We start from the raw sequence: 18,853 nt of genomic DNA, 5'->3' as shown, positions 1-18,853 counted from the left end.
AGGATCATGTCTGTATGTATGTATCCGAAAAGTTGTATTTTTGGTGATTAATTTTTAGAAAATTCAATATACATACTGTGAAATTTGTCGATAAAAATCAGAAATTTTGGCTCATTGTAGCTATGATTGAGCTCAACTTTGGCGCGTTGTATCAGCCCAATCGGTCCAGTAGTTTCTGAGATATAACAACTTATTTAAATTTTGTTTTTCCTCAATATCTCAAAAGCTACTGCACTGATTTCAATTGTTCTTTTTTCAAAATAGTTGTCTCGATGGCCTCTTTCTAGATCTATCAAAATATATATACTCTTTAAGACAAAGTTTGGCGATATTACCATTTTTCCGTTTTCCCACGAAAAATCTTGTACGCAATCTTGTCATTTGAGAAAAAATGGAGATAGCAAGTTGAAATTTGGTATAGTCCTAGCTCTTAGAATACTGAAGGTTGATATTTCGGATGAGCGCAATCAAACGAGCGATTTCGTAAATATTTCACTTGTATAAATCTATTTCATCAAAAGGTTGAATATCTCCCTGTAGACACCCTGTAAAGTGTGGTTGCAGTTGTGTGCCTGTGACAGGGACAGGGAATTGCTACGAATCCATTCGGAAGAGTACTATCAATGGAATTGGTAGAAATAAAAAACGGAAAGACCAATAACGCAAAAAGTGACGGCCACATGCCCTGTGTCGAATAGGCTCCAGCCCATGCTTGTTTTTATTTACATTGAACTCAGCAGTGCATTAAAAATCATGTCATTTACACTGAAGTAATCAACCGACTAAATTGCAGAACGAAAGGGATTATTAAAAACTTGGAGAGTAACAATAATTCATGAATGAATGAACGACAGTGAAACGAAAATGTTTCCGATTTTAACTGGAATCGAATCAATTCCATTTTTGTGATACTGAACATGAATGTTGCAGTGGGATAGATTTTACGAATCCCATTGTTTCCATTCTAAGCCATCTGGGGGCTTTTTCTCCACTTTACCCTTGCCAACTTCATTCCAGTTTGTACTGAGGACAGTTCCACCAGATTCTTGCTGAAATGAGAAAATTGAAATTTATTATTATTGTAATACCTCCACATTTTGCACCCCATAACAATCATGCGTGGGCTGTTGAAAATGAAATCGAAGAGAATAAAAAAAAACATTTCCTTTTGCAAAAACAAATGATCTTCTGTTTTGTTTTGACTTTCGTTTAGTTTGCATATGATTTCGTTCATTGAGAAGAATTGTGAAAATGCATGAATAAATGAAAAACATAGTAATTAAAAAATTTCGTGCAATAAGACATTTTTTAAATTTAGATTTTTTTTAACAAAATTTTACTGGAAATGATCAACGAGTAGGCAATTTTTTTCACGGACCATTGTTTATTCATACCGAACGGTTTAAATGATCTTTGATTTTCCCCTAATTAAGAAGAACAAAAACAAGCACAAAAAAGTTTTTCCTACAAAAATTGGACCGTTTTTAGTGGAAGAACATAATAATTGGAAAGACAAATAGAAATTTTCGTTTTCATTTGCGAAAGAGAGAGAGAGAGAGAGAGAATTATCTTTTTTCTTCTTTTAGATTTTGTAATCAATCCTGAATAAATGATCATTGATTGTTACACGTTTATGATTCCGTGACATTTCTACTCACAAATGATTTATTCATAGCACGTCTAACTTCGTCGGAGCCGCCTCCGTAGATCTTCTGGAAAAGTGCATTGAGAGCAGCATCTCCCTCAGGTTTTTCCTCCTCCTCTTGTTTCTCGATTTCCTTCTCAACTCGGTCCCAGTCTTTTGGTTTCTTGCTGGAAGTTGGATACTTTGGTGGTTCATTTCGCATTATCGCATCTGGTATTGGTTTCACAGCCTCCCCAACGACTGGATTTCCTTCGAGCACTGTCCATCTCAGTCCATCACGTTTCTTGAGCTTCACTTCGATTTTTGAAGGAACCACTTTGTATGAGCACTGATTTGGCACAATGTGATGAGCTAAATCCAACTCCAGGCTGTATTCATTACCAGATGGCAATTTGGCAGTTACACTGAGCTGGGGATATAAATAAGGAGCATTATATTCCATAGTCCCTTTTATTTTGATTACTCTCTGAAGGAAAAATTAATTTACGGAGCAGTCGTTGCTGCCCACAATGAAAACAATTTACTTTCGTCAATAAAGCAACGTTGTGGAGCAAGACTAAGATGGATATTATCATCAAATAGACTGTTTCATGAATATAATTTTTGGAGAAGCGCTCCTTGAATTTTTCAAAAATTTTCAAAACTGAAATTCCAAGATATTTTTTACTTTTGTCGAAAACTCTGAAATTGTTTTCTTTTTTCCATTTTTCCAAACTTTGATCATTCTTTCTAGCATATCCCAAATCGTTCGCAAAACCCTCTAAATATTTATAAAAACTTCTCGATTGATTTGAGGATTTACCTACAAGACCCTTTTCATCATTGATGCACTCTCTAGGTGTTTCGACCATATTTCAAAATATTTTCGAATAATCTAAAACTTGTTGTTTAAATGCCGATTTCAATGAAAAAAATTGGACCGCCGTAAGACGACACTAGTAATCATTACTTTGAGAAAGCGAAGGAAAGCTGAGGTAAAACAAAAATGATCCACATCAAATCATGAATATCTTTTGACGCAATCATACGATTTTGATTAATCAAGCTTCATTTTAAACCCTGAGAGAATACCTTCAAAATGAGCATCGGAAACCATTTAATTTCGTTCTACCAATTACTAGTAATTGTAATTGAAAATGATTCTTTCTTACCGTCTCTTTGAAACTGCTTCATAATAAGTTACAAATTACTCTTATCAACATGTTTTTTCTGTGGCAATATTCCCACAAAATATTTCAGACTCAATAAGAATTAATGAATAATGTTCTTGACTCAAAATAGACTTTCTTTGTTAATCTACTCTGCCCTCAGGGCATGATGGAACAAAGGAGGTACTCACCGTCGTCTCTGTGTAATTTATTTCAACATTTTCGGAATTTTTAGCAAGAATTGTAACAACGACAAATGCCTCTGTCTGATACCAGTCATGTTTAATCTTTGGGTTGGGCATCTAAAAAATAAAAGCGAATCTGTTGAGAAAGATGTTGATTTTAGAGGTTAGGATGTATATTTCAAAGATTTCCATCATATTTTTTCATATCTCCATGCAGTTAACTACCTGATTATCTTCCACTTTGACTTCTCCCTCGTTGCTCGCCATTGAATAAAATTTTCTAACAACTTGTAACAATTACTATGAACTATGGGACCAGTTTGAGAGTATTTTGAATGACACTGGGCGACTGAAGTGAGTCAGTGACTCTCATGGACGGTAGAATGTGCTCGTTCATTTCTGGACGTTTCTAGAAGTGTCTACAACCTTCACCGCGATTCTGGCGCGAATGTCGTTCACCCTCGGCTAATGCGTACCTTCCAGTTTTCATTGTGCGCAATTAAAAACCAATCCATAAGTAACAAATATTTATTTTTCACACTCTCCATTTCTGATAAACAAATCAGAACATTCTAGAACTTTACCGAATTGTCGAAAACGTTCTAGGAATTTCCATCAGTTTTTACAGAATTTTCTACAAAGTTCTATTAATATTGCGCACACTCGAAAAGTTCTACGAAAATCCTAGACGAATTATATTTTTTTCTTCTCTTCCGATACCGGATAAATTGCAAATAAAAAATGGAATTAAGGGAATAAAAAATATTCTAATGAATGACGTAGAATTTTATTATTCTCGTAAATCTTACCCTATATAATTCTGGAATTATTCCGAGGATCTCAAAAAGTTCCGGAATTTTTTGTAAATTTTTCCAGAATCTTCCAATAATCCTATGAACGTTGCGGAAAACTCGTAAATTCTAGACAAAATTAAATTAATTGATTCTCGAAATTTTCAATAAATGACAATTCAACAATCGTCCAGAACATTCCAGTCAATGCACACATGGAGAAATGACTCACAGCGATGAATCATCTCCAAAAATTAACTGTAACACCTACGTCGCGCTTTTGTCAAAACAGAGAACATTCACGATTATTTACGTCGTAGTCATATATATTGATCGAGTTGAAACGCTGTCTCTGTTCAAGAAACCTCCTCGGTTCTAGAATGTCAAAGACTTTCCATGTGCACATGAAATTTCCACAAAAATCAAATGAATTATGCAATATTCTTCAATTTACCAAAATACACTAATGAAAATATATGTGCAACTAACGTTGTTTTTTTTTGTATTAATATTTTATACAATGTGTAAATTTTGACAGGGAGAGGCTCTCGAGTTTATTAGATGTTCTAAAATTAATTATGATAGTTTTGATAATATTGTATTTCTCTTTGAGGCTGATACGTAATTTTTTGCAATCGGTCTCTGTTAATTTTCCGTGCTTAAAAAGGCTTCTTTTGTTTGCTTAGATGTAAAAAAAACACAACAGTACACTATTAGCAAAAAAATGAAATTGAATTATGAGTGACATCTGAAATTTCATGATTTTTCTCCCCTAAATCCTATTTAGTGTCATTGTCCTGAAAATTCAACAATATATTTACCAGAATGTTCTGGTTTTCTATTCATTTCAGAGAAAAATGGAATTGAAATTGACAGTTCTCTCTCTCTTTCCCCCGAAATTCTGAATTTTCAATGCCGAAATTCCATAAAAATTTCCAAAAACTGTACTGCGAATTTCAGCCAAAAATTGTCAACAGTGTTGATTCGCTGCGATAAACGTTGCGTTTCGAACGTCGCCGGCGTCTCGAACCCTCTCGAAATGATTCGAAGTCGCAGTGCGTGGGGCCGAGTCGGGTGGGGGTATATAAGGCGGGCGCTCGGCACCCCAGCATCAGTACACAAACAGAATTCAAACTATTAACAAGTGAAGTGAAGTGAGATTAATCAACAAAAATGCCAGCAATTGGTATTGACTTGGGCACCACCTACTCCTGCGTGGGTGTGTGGCAGCAGGGTAAAGTGGAGATCATCGCCAACGACCAGGGTAACCGAACGACCCCCAGCTACGTGGCCTTCACCGACACCGAGCGACTGATCGGCGATGCCGCGAAGAACCAGGTGGCGATGAACCCGGCGAACACAGTGTTCGACGCTAAGCGCCTGATCGGCCGTAAATTCGACGACCCAAAGATCCAGGCGGACATGAACCACTGGCCATTCAAGGTGGTGAACGAGGGAGGCAAGCCGAAGATCGAGGTTGAGTTTCGTGGGGAAGTGAAGCGGTTCAACCCCGAGGAGATCAGCTCGATGGTCCTGACGAAGATGAAGGAGACAGCCGAGGCTTACCTGGGTCAAAAGATCAAGGACGCGGTGGTCACGGTGCCGGCGTACTTCAACGACTCCCAGCGCCAAGCAACGAAGGACGCTGGGGCGATAGCTGGGCTGAATGTCCTTCGTATCATCAACGAGCCGACAGCCGCAGCGCTGGCCTACGGCCTCGACAAGAACCTCAAGGGCGAGAAGAACGTCCTGATCTTCGACCTGGGCGGCGGCACCTTCGACGTGTCCATCCTGACGATCGACGAGGGTTCCCTATTCGAGGTAAAGTCCACCGCTGGGGACACCCACCTGGGGGGAGAGGACTTCGACTCCCGCCTGGTCGAGCATCTCTGCAAAGAGTTCGAGAGGAAATACAGGAAGAACCTGAAGAGCAACCCGAGGGCTCTGAGGAGACTCCGCACAGCAGCTGAACGAGCCAAACGCACGCTCTCCTCAAGCACCGAAGCCTCAATCGAGATTGACGCGCTCTTCGAGGGCATCGACTTCTACACAAAAATCTCGAGGGCTCGTTTCGAGGAACTCTGTGCTGACCTCTTCAGGGCGACCCTGGAGCCCGTGGAGAAGGCACTGGCTGACGCTAAATTGGATAAACGATCGATCCACGATGTCGTGCTGGTGGGGGGCTCCACCAGGATCCCGAAGATCCAGTCGCTGCTGCAGAACTTCTTCTGTGGGAAGACCCTGAATCTGTCCATCAATCCGGACGAGGCGGTGGCTTATGGGGCTGCCGTCCAGGCGGCCATTCTCACTGGAGAAGGGGACAAGAACCAGTCCCTCCAGGATGTTCTGCTGGTCGATGTTGCACCGCTGTCACTGGGGATTGAGACCGCTGGAGGCATGATGACGAATATTATTGAGAGGAATGCGAGGATTCCCTGCAAGCAGACGCAGACGTTCACGACTTATGCGGATAATCAGCCTGCTGTGACCATCCAGGTGTACGAGGGTGAACGGGCTATGACGAAGGATAATAATCTCCTGGGGAGATTCGAGCTGAGTGGCATTGCTCCTGCACCGAGGGGAGTCCCCAAGATCGATGTCACCTTTGATCTTGATGCCAATGGGATTCTGCACGTCACAGCCAAGGACACGGCCAGTGGTCGCAGCAGCGACGTCAGGATCACCAATGACAAGGGGCGACTGTCACGAGAGGAGATTGATCGCATGCTGGCTGAGGCTGAACGATATCGCGATCAGGACCAGCAGCAGAGGGAGAAGGTGACTGCGAGGAATCAACTGGAGACGTATGTCTTCTCGGTGAAGCAAGCTGTGCAGGAGCAGGGCTCCAGGCTCGAGCAGGGGGACAAGGACAGGGTCCTTCAACTGTGCGAGGAGACCGTTCGGTGGCTGGATAATAATACTCTGGCTGAGAAGGAGGAGTACAATGATAAGCTGCAGGAGATGCAGAGGCAGTGCTCGCCCATCATGACGAAGATCCATCAGGGCGCTGGGGGCGGACAGCCAGGGGCTGGGGCTCAGTTTCCCCAGGGGGGTGACCACTCTGGGCCGACGGTTGAGGAAGTGGATTAGAGGCAGGGTGAAGTGAGGAGTGCAGAAATACGACAGACTGAAAAGCTTTGTTAATTTTAAGTATTTCATGATTTTTTTTGTATTTTTTTATAGAATAGGTTCCATTTCGACATTGTAAATTTTGTGTTTTTTAGTCGTTAGGTTCTTTTTCGTACTTTCTTATTGAAAAAAAAGTATTTTTGAATGGGATATGTTGTAAACCAAAAAAACATGCAACAAATGTAATCATGACTATTGTTTGTGAAGAATAAATGAAAAAAAACATTAGTTGATTATTTAAAATTTAAAGTGTTATTCATGTCTTTAAACATTCCTCTATCCTGCGTAAGAAAAATAGTGTTAAAAATAAAAAATTTGATAGTTTTTCCTACATTTTTTTAATAGAGTTGGCCGAAATTGAAAATAATAAATTTGGAATTTTCAGTTTTTCAATCAGCAGAATTCGAATTTCTTTTTCATTTATCTCATAAGTAGGAAAATGAAATTTCAACCGGAAAAATTGTATTTCTGAAGAAAAAGTAATGCACCTGATATAAAGGTATTGACTATTGCCTGATTGATAAAAAATAGCTTTCTCTAGCGAAGAAAAAGTTGTGTGAACATTATAATGAACATTTATAATCTTTATTATTGTTTATGATGAATAAAAGAAAAAAAAGTTTGTCCAGAACAGAAAAATGTGTTAGTCATTTCAACAATTTCCCTTGTCCTCAATAAGAAAAATGAAAATGAAAAAATCAGAAGAAAAAATTGGAAAAAAATTATGCATTCAAATATTGCCCAGTTTTCTCTATATTTATCCAGAATTTATTTGCATTTGAAATAATAAATCTTAAAATACTCTATTTTTGTTATCAGGACTCGAGCATTTTTATCATTCATTCATATTAATGAGCAAAAGTTGTATTTCGACAAAATAATGCATATGAAGATATTAATTATGACTGATAAAAAATAATTTTTTGTTCCGAAGAAAAAAATTTGATTATTATAAGGAACATTTCCCTCGTCCTCAATAAAAAAATATCAACCCGAAAATTATGAGAGAAAGTTGAAAAAAAAGTATAACTAAAATGCAAAAACAAAGTTTTTTACAGTCGCAGATCGTTTATTACATCATAAATAAAAACGAACTCCACTGAATATATAATTGAATATTTATAAAAATAACTTCATACCGAGGAATTAACTAGATTAACAGTGCAAGTATTTCACTTCGCTATCACAAAAAAAATGTGATTTTGTCACAATATTTTGCTTACGTTACGAGTATTCCTGAGAAGTGTTCTTATCATTCACAATTAGCAGGGTAAACAGATGTATGCGAAAAATTGGCAAAAATTATTACAATTGACACATCAGCGTATGAGTGATCAATTAGAAGACAAGTTAAAGTTGGAGTAATACTTACAATCAGTGATATCGATTCACCTTGGGCACTAAATGCTTATTACTGGGCAAGGGGGTGCGTATGACGTATGACTATTCAATCGAGGAAAATTTTCGTATTATCAAAACTTTGCGCAGTTACGTTTGAAAAAAATATATAATTCTGTATAAAATTGATCTAGATGAGCTTACGACGTCAAACCTCTGTGTTTGCGTTTCATGCGAGCATAGGGTCCTATTTCTGGATCCATAATGAAGTCGTAAATCACTGCTGTCCAGGAATTGTGATGGGGCAAGTTATCGTAGTACTCAGAGGCGATACGACGTACCTGCAAATCGATAATTGAATTAATTGTTTTATCTTGAAATTTTCAACGAGTGATGCATTCTCAAAATATTCATCTGATTTAAAGGAAATGTGAAGAATTTTTGTTAATAAAAAACCGATGAAATTGATAAGAAATTAAACTTCAACTTGATTTAGTAGTAAAAATCCGACATTATTGAAATATTATTTCAATGATTAATTAAAATGGTCATATATATCAAGTCACTATTACATTACAATCTTTAAGTCACCAAATGTGAGAAATGAAAAAGTTCCTGGATAATTTCATCCTTGAAAATGCTATTTGAATTGATTTCTACTTTGAATTCATTAAATTTAGAAAATACAATACTATTGAGATGCGTAGATGCTGGGATGTCCTCTAAATATTTTCTTCCACGATTTGACATAGTTTTCATTTTTACTCCTAGAAATGATCAACAGAGGAAGGCAACGCTAATTTTCCAATGACAGCAATAAAACAATAATAATGACTGATAAATAATTGAAAACGATTTAAGCTAATCGATAGATTCCATAACAATATTCGAGAAATAACAATTCGTGAATAGTATTCATCACTGGAAATAGTACCGCATGCTCAAAAATGATGTGAAAGACTATTGTCGTTTGATTTTCATCAAATAGTCCTCACTTCTAGTAAAAATCCTCATTTCTCCAGTGAATTTCAAAATCTAAAACAGCTCTTAAATATGAAACAATGAAGAATGAACTCAAAGTCCGAGCGTTGAAACCTAGAATGTCATGCATTCCCATGAAATGCATGGCTAGATTTACATGTTTACCTACATGTAAATTTTCATAAATTTTTAAGAGTAATAGACTAAAACATTATTTCACCTCTGGTAGTCTAGAGCCTGGCACAGCTGGAAAGTCATGATGCTCATTGTGATAGCCAACATTGAATGTAATATAATTCAATGGCCCATAATAACTGTACGTTTCGTATCCTGTTTTGTACATATAGTGTTCGGAGATAAAGTGTCCAGCGACTGGATGCAATCCCATTGCCATGACAGCACCCAGTATAAAATAGAGCAAGACTTTTCCCCCTGAGAAGGAAATTCAAATAAAAATTAATCACCGAAAGGATATCTTAGTGAAAGAGAAGGGGAAATTATCGTCTCCTTACCAAAAAAGTACCACACGATACCGTCAAACGTGAGCTGAATCACCAAATTAATGTATTCTAAAACGAGTGGGGGCTTTGGATACGTAATGAGTGGCCTGAAAGAGTAGAAAAATGGCTGCAGCATAACCCAGCACAACTTTCCAAATGTTGTGCAGAATAATTTAGCCTCCAGCAACGTTGGCAAGTCAGTGTCAAGGTACTCGTCCCCTTGATACTGCAAAAACATGTTTATCAATGACTAATTTTATTTCATTGATAATGGTGCTTGATGAAAACAGGTGTTCGAGAAAAATACGTACACGATGGTGCTCTAAGTGGTACTTCTTGAAGCTCACTGATACTGGCAGGCCAATAGGTAGATTAGCGAAGAATCCAAATATCCTATTGGCCGTCGGTCTGGCGTGACCAAAGGCAAGATTGTGAGATATTTCATGAACAGCTGCAATTGCAATGAAGTTAATCGATGATGTTAATCGATTGATATTCACACGCATGACAAAATTCAATAGCAAATGTAGCGAGCTCGTTAGAAAATTCTATTGAAATTTTATAGGAATTCTATGGGGTTTCTATAGGATTTCTTTTTGATTTTTTTAAACAATTCTGCTTGTTTTTTTGCACTGTTTCTATTGCATATTTGATTGGAAAAAGTCAATATATTTTGAATTTCTATTCGAATTTTTCTCTTGAGATTTTTTCTATTAGAATTATTGAGCATAAATTTTTCAAGCGTTTTTCCGCTCGATTTTGTGTTGTTTTGCATTACAGAATCCGAGTAGAGAAAAAATAGAAAATTGATGCGCAAGCATTCTTATAGAAAAAGTCTGAAGAGAAAAGTCAAACAGAAATTCGAACTCTATTGAATTTTTCAATAGTATTCCAATAAATTTTTCTAGCCAATTCGCTAGGTTTGTTGATGGGATTTTTTCATATGTGATAAGTCAAATGCTTAATTACATGTAATTTCTAGTTTCAATTCATGTAATGTGATCAACAAAATAGTACTAGAAGTATCTGATACAAAGAAATACATTTTAAAGTAAAGAATTGATGAGAATTTATTGAAATACTTTCATTCCATTATTTAGAAGTTTTTTTTTCATCACAAAACCCATTGACTATTCATAATCCCCATTGAAATTGTAAAATAGAGTAGGTAATACTTTTCCATCCATCAGTTGACTAGAATAGTATAGCAAATATCCATTTTATATCATTTTTAGAAGTCTTAATTGATAAATAGACTCAATAGAACATTCAATTAAAAGAAATAAAAACAAATCTCTCAACCCCAACAGTTTGTGATAAATAATTAAGGACTGTCGGAAACAGTGAAATAATTTCAATGAGGGTAAGCCCATTAACCATTGACATTCCTGATTGAAATTGTAAAATAGACAGTCCTAGGCAATACATTTTCATGTTTCCATTTACTAGAATAAAATAGCAATTGTCCACTCAATGTCCATTCTAGTGGCCATAATCAATCAATGAATAGTATTCTAGATATCCTGAAGACTGATGTCATCTGGAAAAATCATTTTGAATTCGATTCCAATTAGATTTTTATGACATAGACCCTAGTGTATGAACAGAGATGAGTAGAATGATATTTCAATTACTGTTTGAAATATTCATGAGGATCTGTTACTTTGAAGTCGTAAAATGTGATACATGCAGTAGCCTTTGAATAGTTTGTTTCAGAAAAAAATACAATTTTAAACAATTTGCAGTCTCAGATATCTATCGAATATGGAGATGCAATTGAATCTAAACTACTTTAATTTAAAGGAATACTATTTTATATGGATTCTTCATCGGAATGGTTTTAAAATATCTTCTTATCATCACTTGAAAATAAAAAACATATCTCTAAATTCCACAGTATTTTCAAAATGATTGAAAACCTTTCGAAATAATAATTAAAAAAAGGCAATGCTGTTTCACCATTAAATTAATGAATGGTATTTATTCGCAGAAAAATAACTTCAAAATAGTCATTTGGAATGTTTTTCCTCTTTCAGTGGAATCACACATGAAACAATTGAATAGAAAAACCTGGCGAATTCGCTAGACAATTCTATTGGATTTCTATTGAACTGTCTATTAGATATTAGTCGATTCTATTGAAATGTTCAATAGAAAATATTCTATAGAAAAAGTCATGAATTAAATTTTTCGATACAACTTATTCTCTTGAATTGAGATATTTTCTATAGAATTTCCTCGGAAAAAATTTTCCAAGTTTTTTGTTTATTTTTTTTTATGCGAAGAACAGAAAAATAGGATGAAAAAAACTATGAAAATTTGAGCCGAGGAAATTCTACAGAAAATATCTCATTTCGATAGAATAAGTTGTATATAAAAATCGAATTCTATTGACTTTTTCTATAGAACATTTCAATAGACAATAGAAGTTTCTAACGAATTCGCGAGGCTTTCCTATTAAATTTTTCCGTGCGTGATACACCTCAGCCCTGCAAATATTACACAGAAACATATTGCATTAAAGTATTGATTCAGAACAACGTCATATGAAATTACCCAGCATGAGAGAATGATTGATAACTCCTCCAAAGCAATAAGCCATGATGAACAACATCGGGTAGCTCAAATCTTTAACAACAAACATCGAGGCGAGCTGGACTAGAACCATTGCAGTCACCACCCATTTGAAATTCGGATCATAACCAAAAAGCTGTTTAATCTCTGGATATTTCTCTGCAAATGGAACCGCACGAGTTACATCCTAGCGTCAATCACATGAGGCGTCATATGTCATCCACCCGTGTCATTATCAAGTGTACAAGAATGACGAATAAATAGGATTACCAAGGATTATTTTTCGCCGACTGGCATGCGGCTCCTCCGTGTAAACCCACTCGAAGTCCGTTCTTGACACGTGCTGTCCCATGGTTCATTAATAAATTGTTTTGTAACGTCACTGTTGAATTTTTTTTCGAACAAAAAATACCGGTTGTTAGTCACCGACGATTGATCACGTACACACGCCGGGATGGTATGCCACGGCAACTGGGAAGGGCAATATAAGGCACGATTTGAAAGCTATCGTTTGGAGTAGGGATTCGCTGTGACAGCGATTTATCCGAATATCGATATTTCGTGGTCTGAAAATCGATATTTTGTTATCGAGTTTTCCGGGTCGATATAGTGACGGATTATTTGAAAAAATTTCATAGAAAAATTTAGTAACTCGGCTAGAAAACTATCGGATTTCTATTGAAAATTCTATTAGTTTTTCGCTGATTTTATTGAAAAATTCTGCAGATTTTCTGTTTTTTTTCATAGACAATGCTCAATTGAAGTTATTTTATAGAAAAAAATCAATAGAATTTAATCTGTCTGTATAATTATTCTATTCAGATATCAACAGAAAAATCTAGCGAGTTCGCTAGAAAATTCTATTGGATTTCTATTGAACATTCTATTTAGTTTGTCGCCGATTCTATTGAAACATTGCGCAGGGTTTGTGCGCTTTTTTCCCCAAAACACAATATTCAATAGAAACTTTTTTATAGGAGCAATCAGAATTTAATTTTCCTGTGCAACTTATTTTATTCAGGTATCAGTAGAAAAATCTAGCGAGTTCGCTAAAAAATTCTATTGAATTTTTATTGAAAATGGTAGTCATTTCTCGTTGAATTTATTGAAAAATTCCGCAGTTTTTCTGCGCGGTTTTTTCAATAGACAGTGTTCAAATACAACTATTCTATGGAAAAAATATGTAGAGTTTGATTTTTGTATGCAACTTATTAAAAGATTTTCTGTAGAAATTTCTTGACATTATTTTTTAAGGGATTTCTACGCAATTTTTTTCCCATTTTATAAAAAAACAAACAAAAGAAATGGGAAATTTACGGACAGAAATTTCTATAGAAAAGAATCTCACGATGAGTTTTATGGAAAAATCAAATTCTGTTGATTTTTTTCGTAAGTTGGTTATTGAACCCCATTTTTCATTCGAATCGGGGAAAAACTAATAGAGTTTTCACCACTTGTGCGTAAAGTGGAGGTTTACGCATGCTCCGCGTGCGCAAAATGGCACTTTCCGCACATCGTCATGTAATAGTATATTTCAGTACATGTGGGGCAATATCGTCTTTAACGTGTGTGGGGTTTACAGCATGAGCCGAAGGCGAGTGATGTAACCACACACGTTAAGGACGAAATTTCCCAACAAGTACTGAACAAAATTTTATGTCACGAAGGCACTCGTGACATAAAATCTCGACTCGTGACATAAAGACTCGACGCTTCGCGTCTCGTGTCTAATTCAGCCGGTTTCAGGCATGAGTGGAATAAAATAGAGTTCGACACTCGTGGGAAGTGTTCTTTACGCATGAGAATTCACTTTATGCCCGCCCGTGGACTTTACGCACGCCGTGCGGAAAACAGCCGCTTTACGCATACTAAACCGTTTCGAAAAGTGCACTTTTGAGTCAGGTATCACAAAAAGCACTTTTACGCGCACATATCGAAATATACTATTTCATCTTCAACTGAAAATGAGCGTCATTAAAGTCGTGTCGTTGAACGAAAAAAAAGAAGAGGCGAAAATTAACGTTCCATTTAAATAAAATTTAAATAAAATGAATAAGCGAAGATGACTAAAAAAGTAAAAGAAAATTTCAATACAAGTTCAATGAAAACTCAATAAAATTTGCTAGTAAGCGCTAGAATTGTAAATTTGTAAATTTTTCAATAGAAACAATTTTTCAAATGCCATAAGGGAGAGTAGGAATGGAACGTTTGAGATATTAGGATTTTTAGTTGATAATATAATCAACTCATCTGTAGTTGAAAAAAAATTATTATAACAGACATTTTTCACCGCTACTTTTGTATCGATATATCGATATATCGATATATCGATGCAAGATTTCGATACTTTTTTTAATATCGAATCGTTTGAATAGATTTGCTACTTCACGTTTTTTGTGCCAGATGGTGACAGTTACCGCTCTCTGAACACGGATTTGACGACGGGTTACGGAATTTCACGAAAGGAAACGTCAAATTTTTTTGTTGGGGCGAGGATGTTCTATTGCGGATAATCGTGGTTTGTTAACAGAAAATATGTTTGACTGAATATTCACGTGAAAGGGTAGTAGTATCGGGGGAGATTGCAGGAAAATGATCAGACGAACAAGTGGACTCGGGGAAAGCTTCGTTGGTTGGGTTAGGGATCGCGTAGTGTGAAGAGTATTTTGTAATTGTTGTAATTATTAGGGGTACATTGGCAAAATGGATAACACTACAACTGCCGAGTGTTTGACCCTCGATTTTGGACCCTTTGAGACTGTACATCGATGGCAACAGATGCCCGATTGTGATGAGTTCGTTGGAGCTAGGTAATTATTGGTGTTTGATAGTTAAATAAATTTTTGTTGATTGGTTGAGGTACATGCACCTCATCTCATCTCAATTTAATACAAAGATCTAGCTCCTTCGCTAGACAATTCTATTGAATATCTATTGACCTTTCTACTAGTGTTTGGCCGATTTTCAATCAAATTTTTCCATAAATTTTCTAAGTTATTTTCATTCTATTTTTATGGTCTCTGCTTAAAGTACATAGTGGATTGCGTTTAGTATTTTTACAGTAATGAGTTCTCGCTAAAAAACTCCCATGATGTTTCATTCAATTCCAGGCGAAGCAAACACACAGTGGTGGCCTACAAAGACGCAATCTACGTGTTCGGTGGTGACAACGGTAAGCGAATGTTAAACGACCTCCTCCGTTTCGACGTGAAAGAAAAATCCTGGGGTCGTGCCTTCGCCACAGGCACCCCCCCAGCCCCCCGCTACCACCACTCAGCAGTGGTGCACGACTCCTCGATGTTCGTATTCGGTGGCTACACCGGTGACATCCACTCAAACTCCAACCTGACCAACAAGAACGATCTCTTTGAGTATCGCTTTCAGAATGGTCAATGGACCGAGTGGAAATTCATCGGTAAAACTCCAGTCGCCCGTTCTGCCCACGGTGCGGCTGTCTACGACAACAAATTGTGGATATTCGCGGGATACGACGGTAACGCGCGTCTCAACGACATGTGGACAATTTCCCTATTACCAGGGGAGCTGAGAATATGGGAGGAGGTCGTACAGTCCGGTGACTGTCCCCCAACCTGTTGCAATTTTCCAGTAGCAGTTGCCCGCGAATCAATGTTCGTATTCAGTGGTCAGAGTGGAGCCAAAATAACCAACAGTCTCTTTCAATTTCACTTCAGGGATAAACGCTGGACGCGAATATCCACTGAGCACATTTTACGAGGTGCTCCACCACCTCCAGCGCGTCGTTACGGTCACACAATGGTCAGTTTCCACCGTCATTTGTACGTATTCGGTGGTGCAGCTGATTCCACCCTGCCCAACGATCTCCACTGCTACGATCTGGACACACAGACCTGGAATGTCGTTATTCCGTCCAACGACAGTGAGATTCCCTCAGGCAGGCTCTTCCACGCTGCTGCTGTTATCGCAGAAGCCATGTACATATTTGGGGGTACGGTTGACAATAATGTTCGCTCGGGGGAGACTTACAGATTTCAATTCTCGTGTTATCCCAAGTGCACACTGCACGACGATTTTGGCCGGCTATTGCTCTCCCGGCAATTTTGCGACGTTGAGTTTGTAGTTGGTAAGGATCAGATGGAGAAGAAAATACCGGCGCATATTGCCATGGTGGCTGCAAGATCGCAATTCTTGAGCGGGAAGATTAGGCAGGCTAGGGAGAAACGGGCGAAACACCTTGAGGAGGCTTTCGGAACAGTTGACATTCCCATTAAGGATATGCCTCTGCTGGAAGTTAAATTGGAGGACGCTGTGCCAAAGGCTTTTGAGATGGTCCTCAATTACATATATACAGATCGGATAGATCCGACCAAAGGCGTTGATGACCCAGAGCCGGGTAATCTCATTGTCCTTCTGATGATGGATGTCTATCGATTGGCCGTTCAATTTAACATGAAACGCCTGGAACAGCTGTGCGTTCATTACCTAGAAGCCACTATTAATCATGCTAACGTGTTGGAGGCTCTGCACAATGCCGCACACCTAGAGCTGTATTTCATCAAGGAGTTCTGTCTCAGTTTCGTTGTCAAGGACAGCAACTACAATCAGATTGTGATGAGTCAGGAATTTGAGACCCTTGATCAGCCTTTGATGGTGGAGATAATAAGGAGGAGGCAGATGCCACAGGCGCGGAGTTTCTCGAAGCATTATGAGCTTGGTACGGGCACGACCTTGGAACAGGATATGGCGATTTTTTTGAAGAGTGTGGGCAGGGAATTTTGCGATATAACTTTGATGTTGGATGGGGTACCCATTCCGGCGCACAAAGCTGTCTTGGCAGCTCGGTGCAGCTATTTCGAGGGAATGTTTAGGTCTTTTATGCCGGAAAATAACACTGTTAACATACAAATTGGGGAGATGATTCCATCGTCAGAGTCATTTGCGTCTTTGATGAGGTATATCTATTATGCTGATGTTTCGATGCCGCCTGAGGACTCTCTGTACCTGTTCACGGCTCCTGTTTTCTACGGTTTTACTAATAATCGATTGCAGGCATTTTGCAAGCAAAATTTGGAGATGAATGTTACTTTCGAAAATGTTATTCAGATACTCGAGGCGGCGGATAGAATGCAAGCTTGTGATATGAAGAAATATGCTCTCAATCATATTGTTCATCACTTTAGTCAGGTACTGAGGGAGTTGATGAGAATTGTTTTGTTATTGGATTTCGAGAGTTTCTAATGTGTTTTGCTTGCCCAGGTTGCACGGCTACCCAGGCTCAAGCAGTTGAGCAGAGAGTTGCTGCTCGATATAATTGAGACACTGGCGGATGAACAGGGGGAGGCGCGCACTTGTCAGGACATGACTAGTGATTGCTGACTCAGTTGGTTCAATCGGCGTGATTGCCATCGCAGAGCGAGGAGCCAGCACGGAGGGGTTTAAGGGGGTTTTATAGGTTAAAGAGGTGAAGACTTTTTCATGAACATCGAGTAGGAATACGCGAGGAGAAATTCTTTGAGAAAAATTCTAGCGCTGTTGAAATAAAATTTCTAAGCATTCCTGTGAAAATTGCATATTTTGAAAAAATTTATTTAAGCATTTTTGACTTATAGGTTTACTCTGCTGAAGAATAGTAATCATAATACGAAAGTGAAAGAATAATCGATCATTTACATCAGTATATCATTCATTTGCTTTAATTTTTTTCAAGAATAAATCAATAGCCATAATTGGTCTTATGTTGAAAGTGAGGAAGGCTTTTACATCGAAAAGTGGAAACCTTTTGTCAAAGTTCAGTTTAGTGATCAACTCTAGGCGATTATTAGAATTTAAAAAATCGTACCAATACGAGAAAAATTCACGTGCTACCTAATAAAATTTCAAGGGTCTGCACTGGATTTTTTTTGAAGGATTTCTTTCCGTATAGTATTTGAATTGGGATTTCAGGATGCAATACTATTTGGAATAATTCTTCAATTTGCGACATTTTGGGAATGCAAAAGTTGTTTATTTATTTTTGCTTTCCAAACTGAATTGAAACACTTTGGGAGAAAAACTGATCTAAAGTCACAAGAATAATTACTTGATCTGAGGAAATGGTATAGATGAATGATTTCGCCAATTCTGTATTTGAAATACTGCTCTACAATTGCTAGAGTTATTTTGTGTTATCTATCGAAAAATATAGTTTAAAATAAGAGAAATGAGCGCGACTGGAGCTCTCTAATTTAAGGATGTCCAAGTACTTTGGCTATTTGTCCTCCAGTGAAATGCTTTTGTACTTTTGTAGTCGAACATCAGAGCTTTCATTTCAGCCCCATGCTAAGTTTCGGGTCATTTTACAATAATTTTATTATTTGAACTTTGCAGGTCTTGATATTTAACCGTTAGAAAACATTTTAAAAACCTAAAAAAACAATGAGAAAGTTTACATTTGGAGGAAAATTGATGAATTAATTGAAAAATTGCAATTTTTGAAAATTACAAGCATTTTGTATAAATAATTGATAAAGAATCAATTTTCCACCATAAAAACTATTTGTTCGGAATCATAAGAAATTTATTCAGATTCATAATTTTACCAAGT

General features: G+C 37.4%; 4 protein-coding genes across 5 annotated transcripts; 2 read left to right on the top strand and 2 right to left on the bottom strand.

Annotated features, from left to right (window-relative positions):
- Positions 1-658: 658 nt before the first annotated feature.
- LOC107044831 (protein SGT1 homolog) lies at positions 659-4,080 on the bottom strand. 2 transcript variants are annotated; one of them, XM_015266875.2, is made up of 5 exons: positions 3,788-4,080; positions 3,204-3,454; positions 2,985-3,114; positions 1,659-2,054; positions 659-1,049 (listed from the first exon to the last, which is right to left on the bottom strand). In XM_015266875.2, exons 3-5 carry the CDS (start codon positions 3,093-3,095, stop codon positions 942-944), a joined length of 615 nt encoding a protein of 204 aa, XP_015122361.1. In that variant the 5' UTR covers positions 3,096-3,114; positions 3,204-3,454; positions 3,788-4,080; the 3' UTR covers positions 659-941. The 2 variants fall into 2 exon arrangements, with proteins under 2 accessions (XP_015122361.1, XP_015122360.1); XM_015266874.2 differs by having other exon boundaries at positions 2,985-3,095; positions 3,788-4,071.
- A 793-nt stretch (positions 4,081-4,873) lies between these two features.
- On the top strand, positions 4,874-7,265 carry LOC107044830 (major heat shock 70 kDa protein Ab). Its single transcript, XM_015266873.1, has one exon. It carries the CDS (start codon positions 4,943-4,945, stop codon positions 6,857-6,859), a length of 1,917 nt encoding a protein of 638 aa, XP_015122359.1. The 5' UTR covers positions 4,874-4,942; the 3' UTR covers positions 6,860-7,265.
- A 126-nt stretch (positions 7,266-7,391) lies between these two features.
- Positions 7,392-12,805, bottom strand: LOC107044829 (sphingolipid delta(4)-desaturase DES1). Its single transcript, XM_015266872.2, has 6 exons — positions 12,562-12,805; positions 12,274-12,450; positions 10,029-10,168; positions 9,730-9,943; positions 9,438-9,649; positions 7,392-8,577 (listed from the first exon to the last, which is right to left on the bottom strand). Exons 1-6 carry the CDS (start codon positions 12,641-12,643, stop codon positions 8,437-8,439), a joined length of 966 nt encoding a protein of 321 aa, XP_015122358.1. The 5' UTR covers positions 12,644-12,805; the 3' UTR covers positions 7,392-8,436.
- A 1,931-nt stretch (positions 12,806-14,736) lies between these two features.
- Positions 14,737-18,677, top strand: LOC107044834 (leucine-zipper-like transcriptional regulator 1). The gene is made up of 3 exons (XM_015266879.1): positions 14,737-15,101; positions 15,402-17,454; positions 17,527-18,677. The coding sequence occupies exons 1-3, from the start codon at positions 14,995-14,997 to the stop codon at positions 17,644-17,646; spliced, it is 2,280 nt and encodes a 759-aa protein (XP_015122365.1). The 5' UTR covers positions 14,737-14,994; the 3' UTR covers positions 17,647-18,677.
- Positions 18,678-18,853: the final 176 nt, after the last annotated feature.

Source organism: Diachasma alloeum, unplaced genomic scaffold (assembly GCF_001412515.2).
Source record: "Diachasma alloeum isolate Michigan unplaced genomic scaffold, Dall2.0 Dall_scaffold_00827, whole genome shotgun sequence".
NCBI lineage: Eukaryota > Metazoa > Arthropoda > Insecta > Hymenoptera > Braconidae > Diachasma > Diachasma alloeum.
This window is presented reverse-complemented; position numbering and strand designations above follow the sequence as displayed.

Excerpts from the sequence above, each read along its gene's own strand:
- LOC107044831 (XM_015266874.2), bottom strand. The coding sequence starts at position 3,245 with ATGGCGAGCAACGAGGGAGAAGTCAAAGTGGAAGATAATCAG. Across the intron at positions 2,055-2,984 it reads TAAATTACACAGAGACGACG|CTCAGTGTAACTGCCAAATT; the intron begins GTGAGTACCTCC and ends TTATATCCCCAG. Across the intron at positions 1,050-1,658 it reads GTGCTATGAATAAATCATTT|CAAGAATCTGGTGGAACTGT; the intron begins GTGAGTAGAAAT and ends TTCTCATTTCAG.
- LOC107044830 (XM_015266873.1), top strand. The coding sequence starts at position 4,943 with ATGCCAGCAATTGGTATTGACTTGGGCACCACCTACTCCTGCGTGGGT.
- LOC107044829 (XM_015266872.2), bottom strand. The coding sequence starts at position 12,643 with ATGGGACAGCACGTGTCAAGAACGGACTTCGAGTGGGTTTACACGGAG. Across the intron at positions 12,451-12,561 it reads TCGGCGAAAAATAATCCTTG|AGAAATATCCAGAGATTAAA; the intron begins GTAATCCTATTT and ends TTCCATTTGCAG. Across the intron at positions 9,944-10,028 it reads ACCACTTAGAGCACCATCGT|TATCAAGGGGACGAGTACCT; the intron begins GTACGTATTTTT and ends ATGTTTTTGCAG.
- LOC107044834 (XM_015266879.1), top strand. The coding sequence starts at position 14,995 with ATGGATAACACTACAACTGCCGAGTGTTTGACCCTCGATTTTGGACCC. Across the intron at positions 15,102-15,401 it reads GATGAGTTCGTTGGAGCTAG|GCGAAGCAAACACACAGTGG; the intron begins GTAATTATTGGT and ends ATTCAATTCCAG. Across the intron at positions 17,455-17,526 it reads TTGTTCATCACTTTAGTCAG|GTTGCACGGCTACCCAGGCT; the intron begins GTACTGAGGGAG and ends TTGCTTGCCCAG.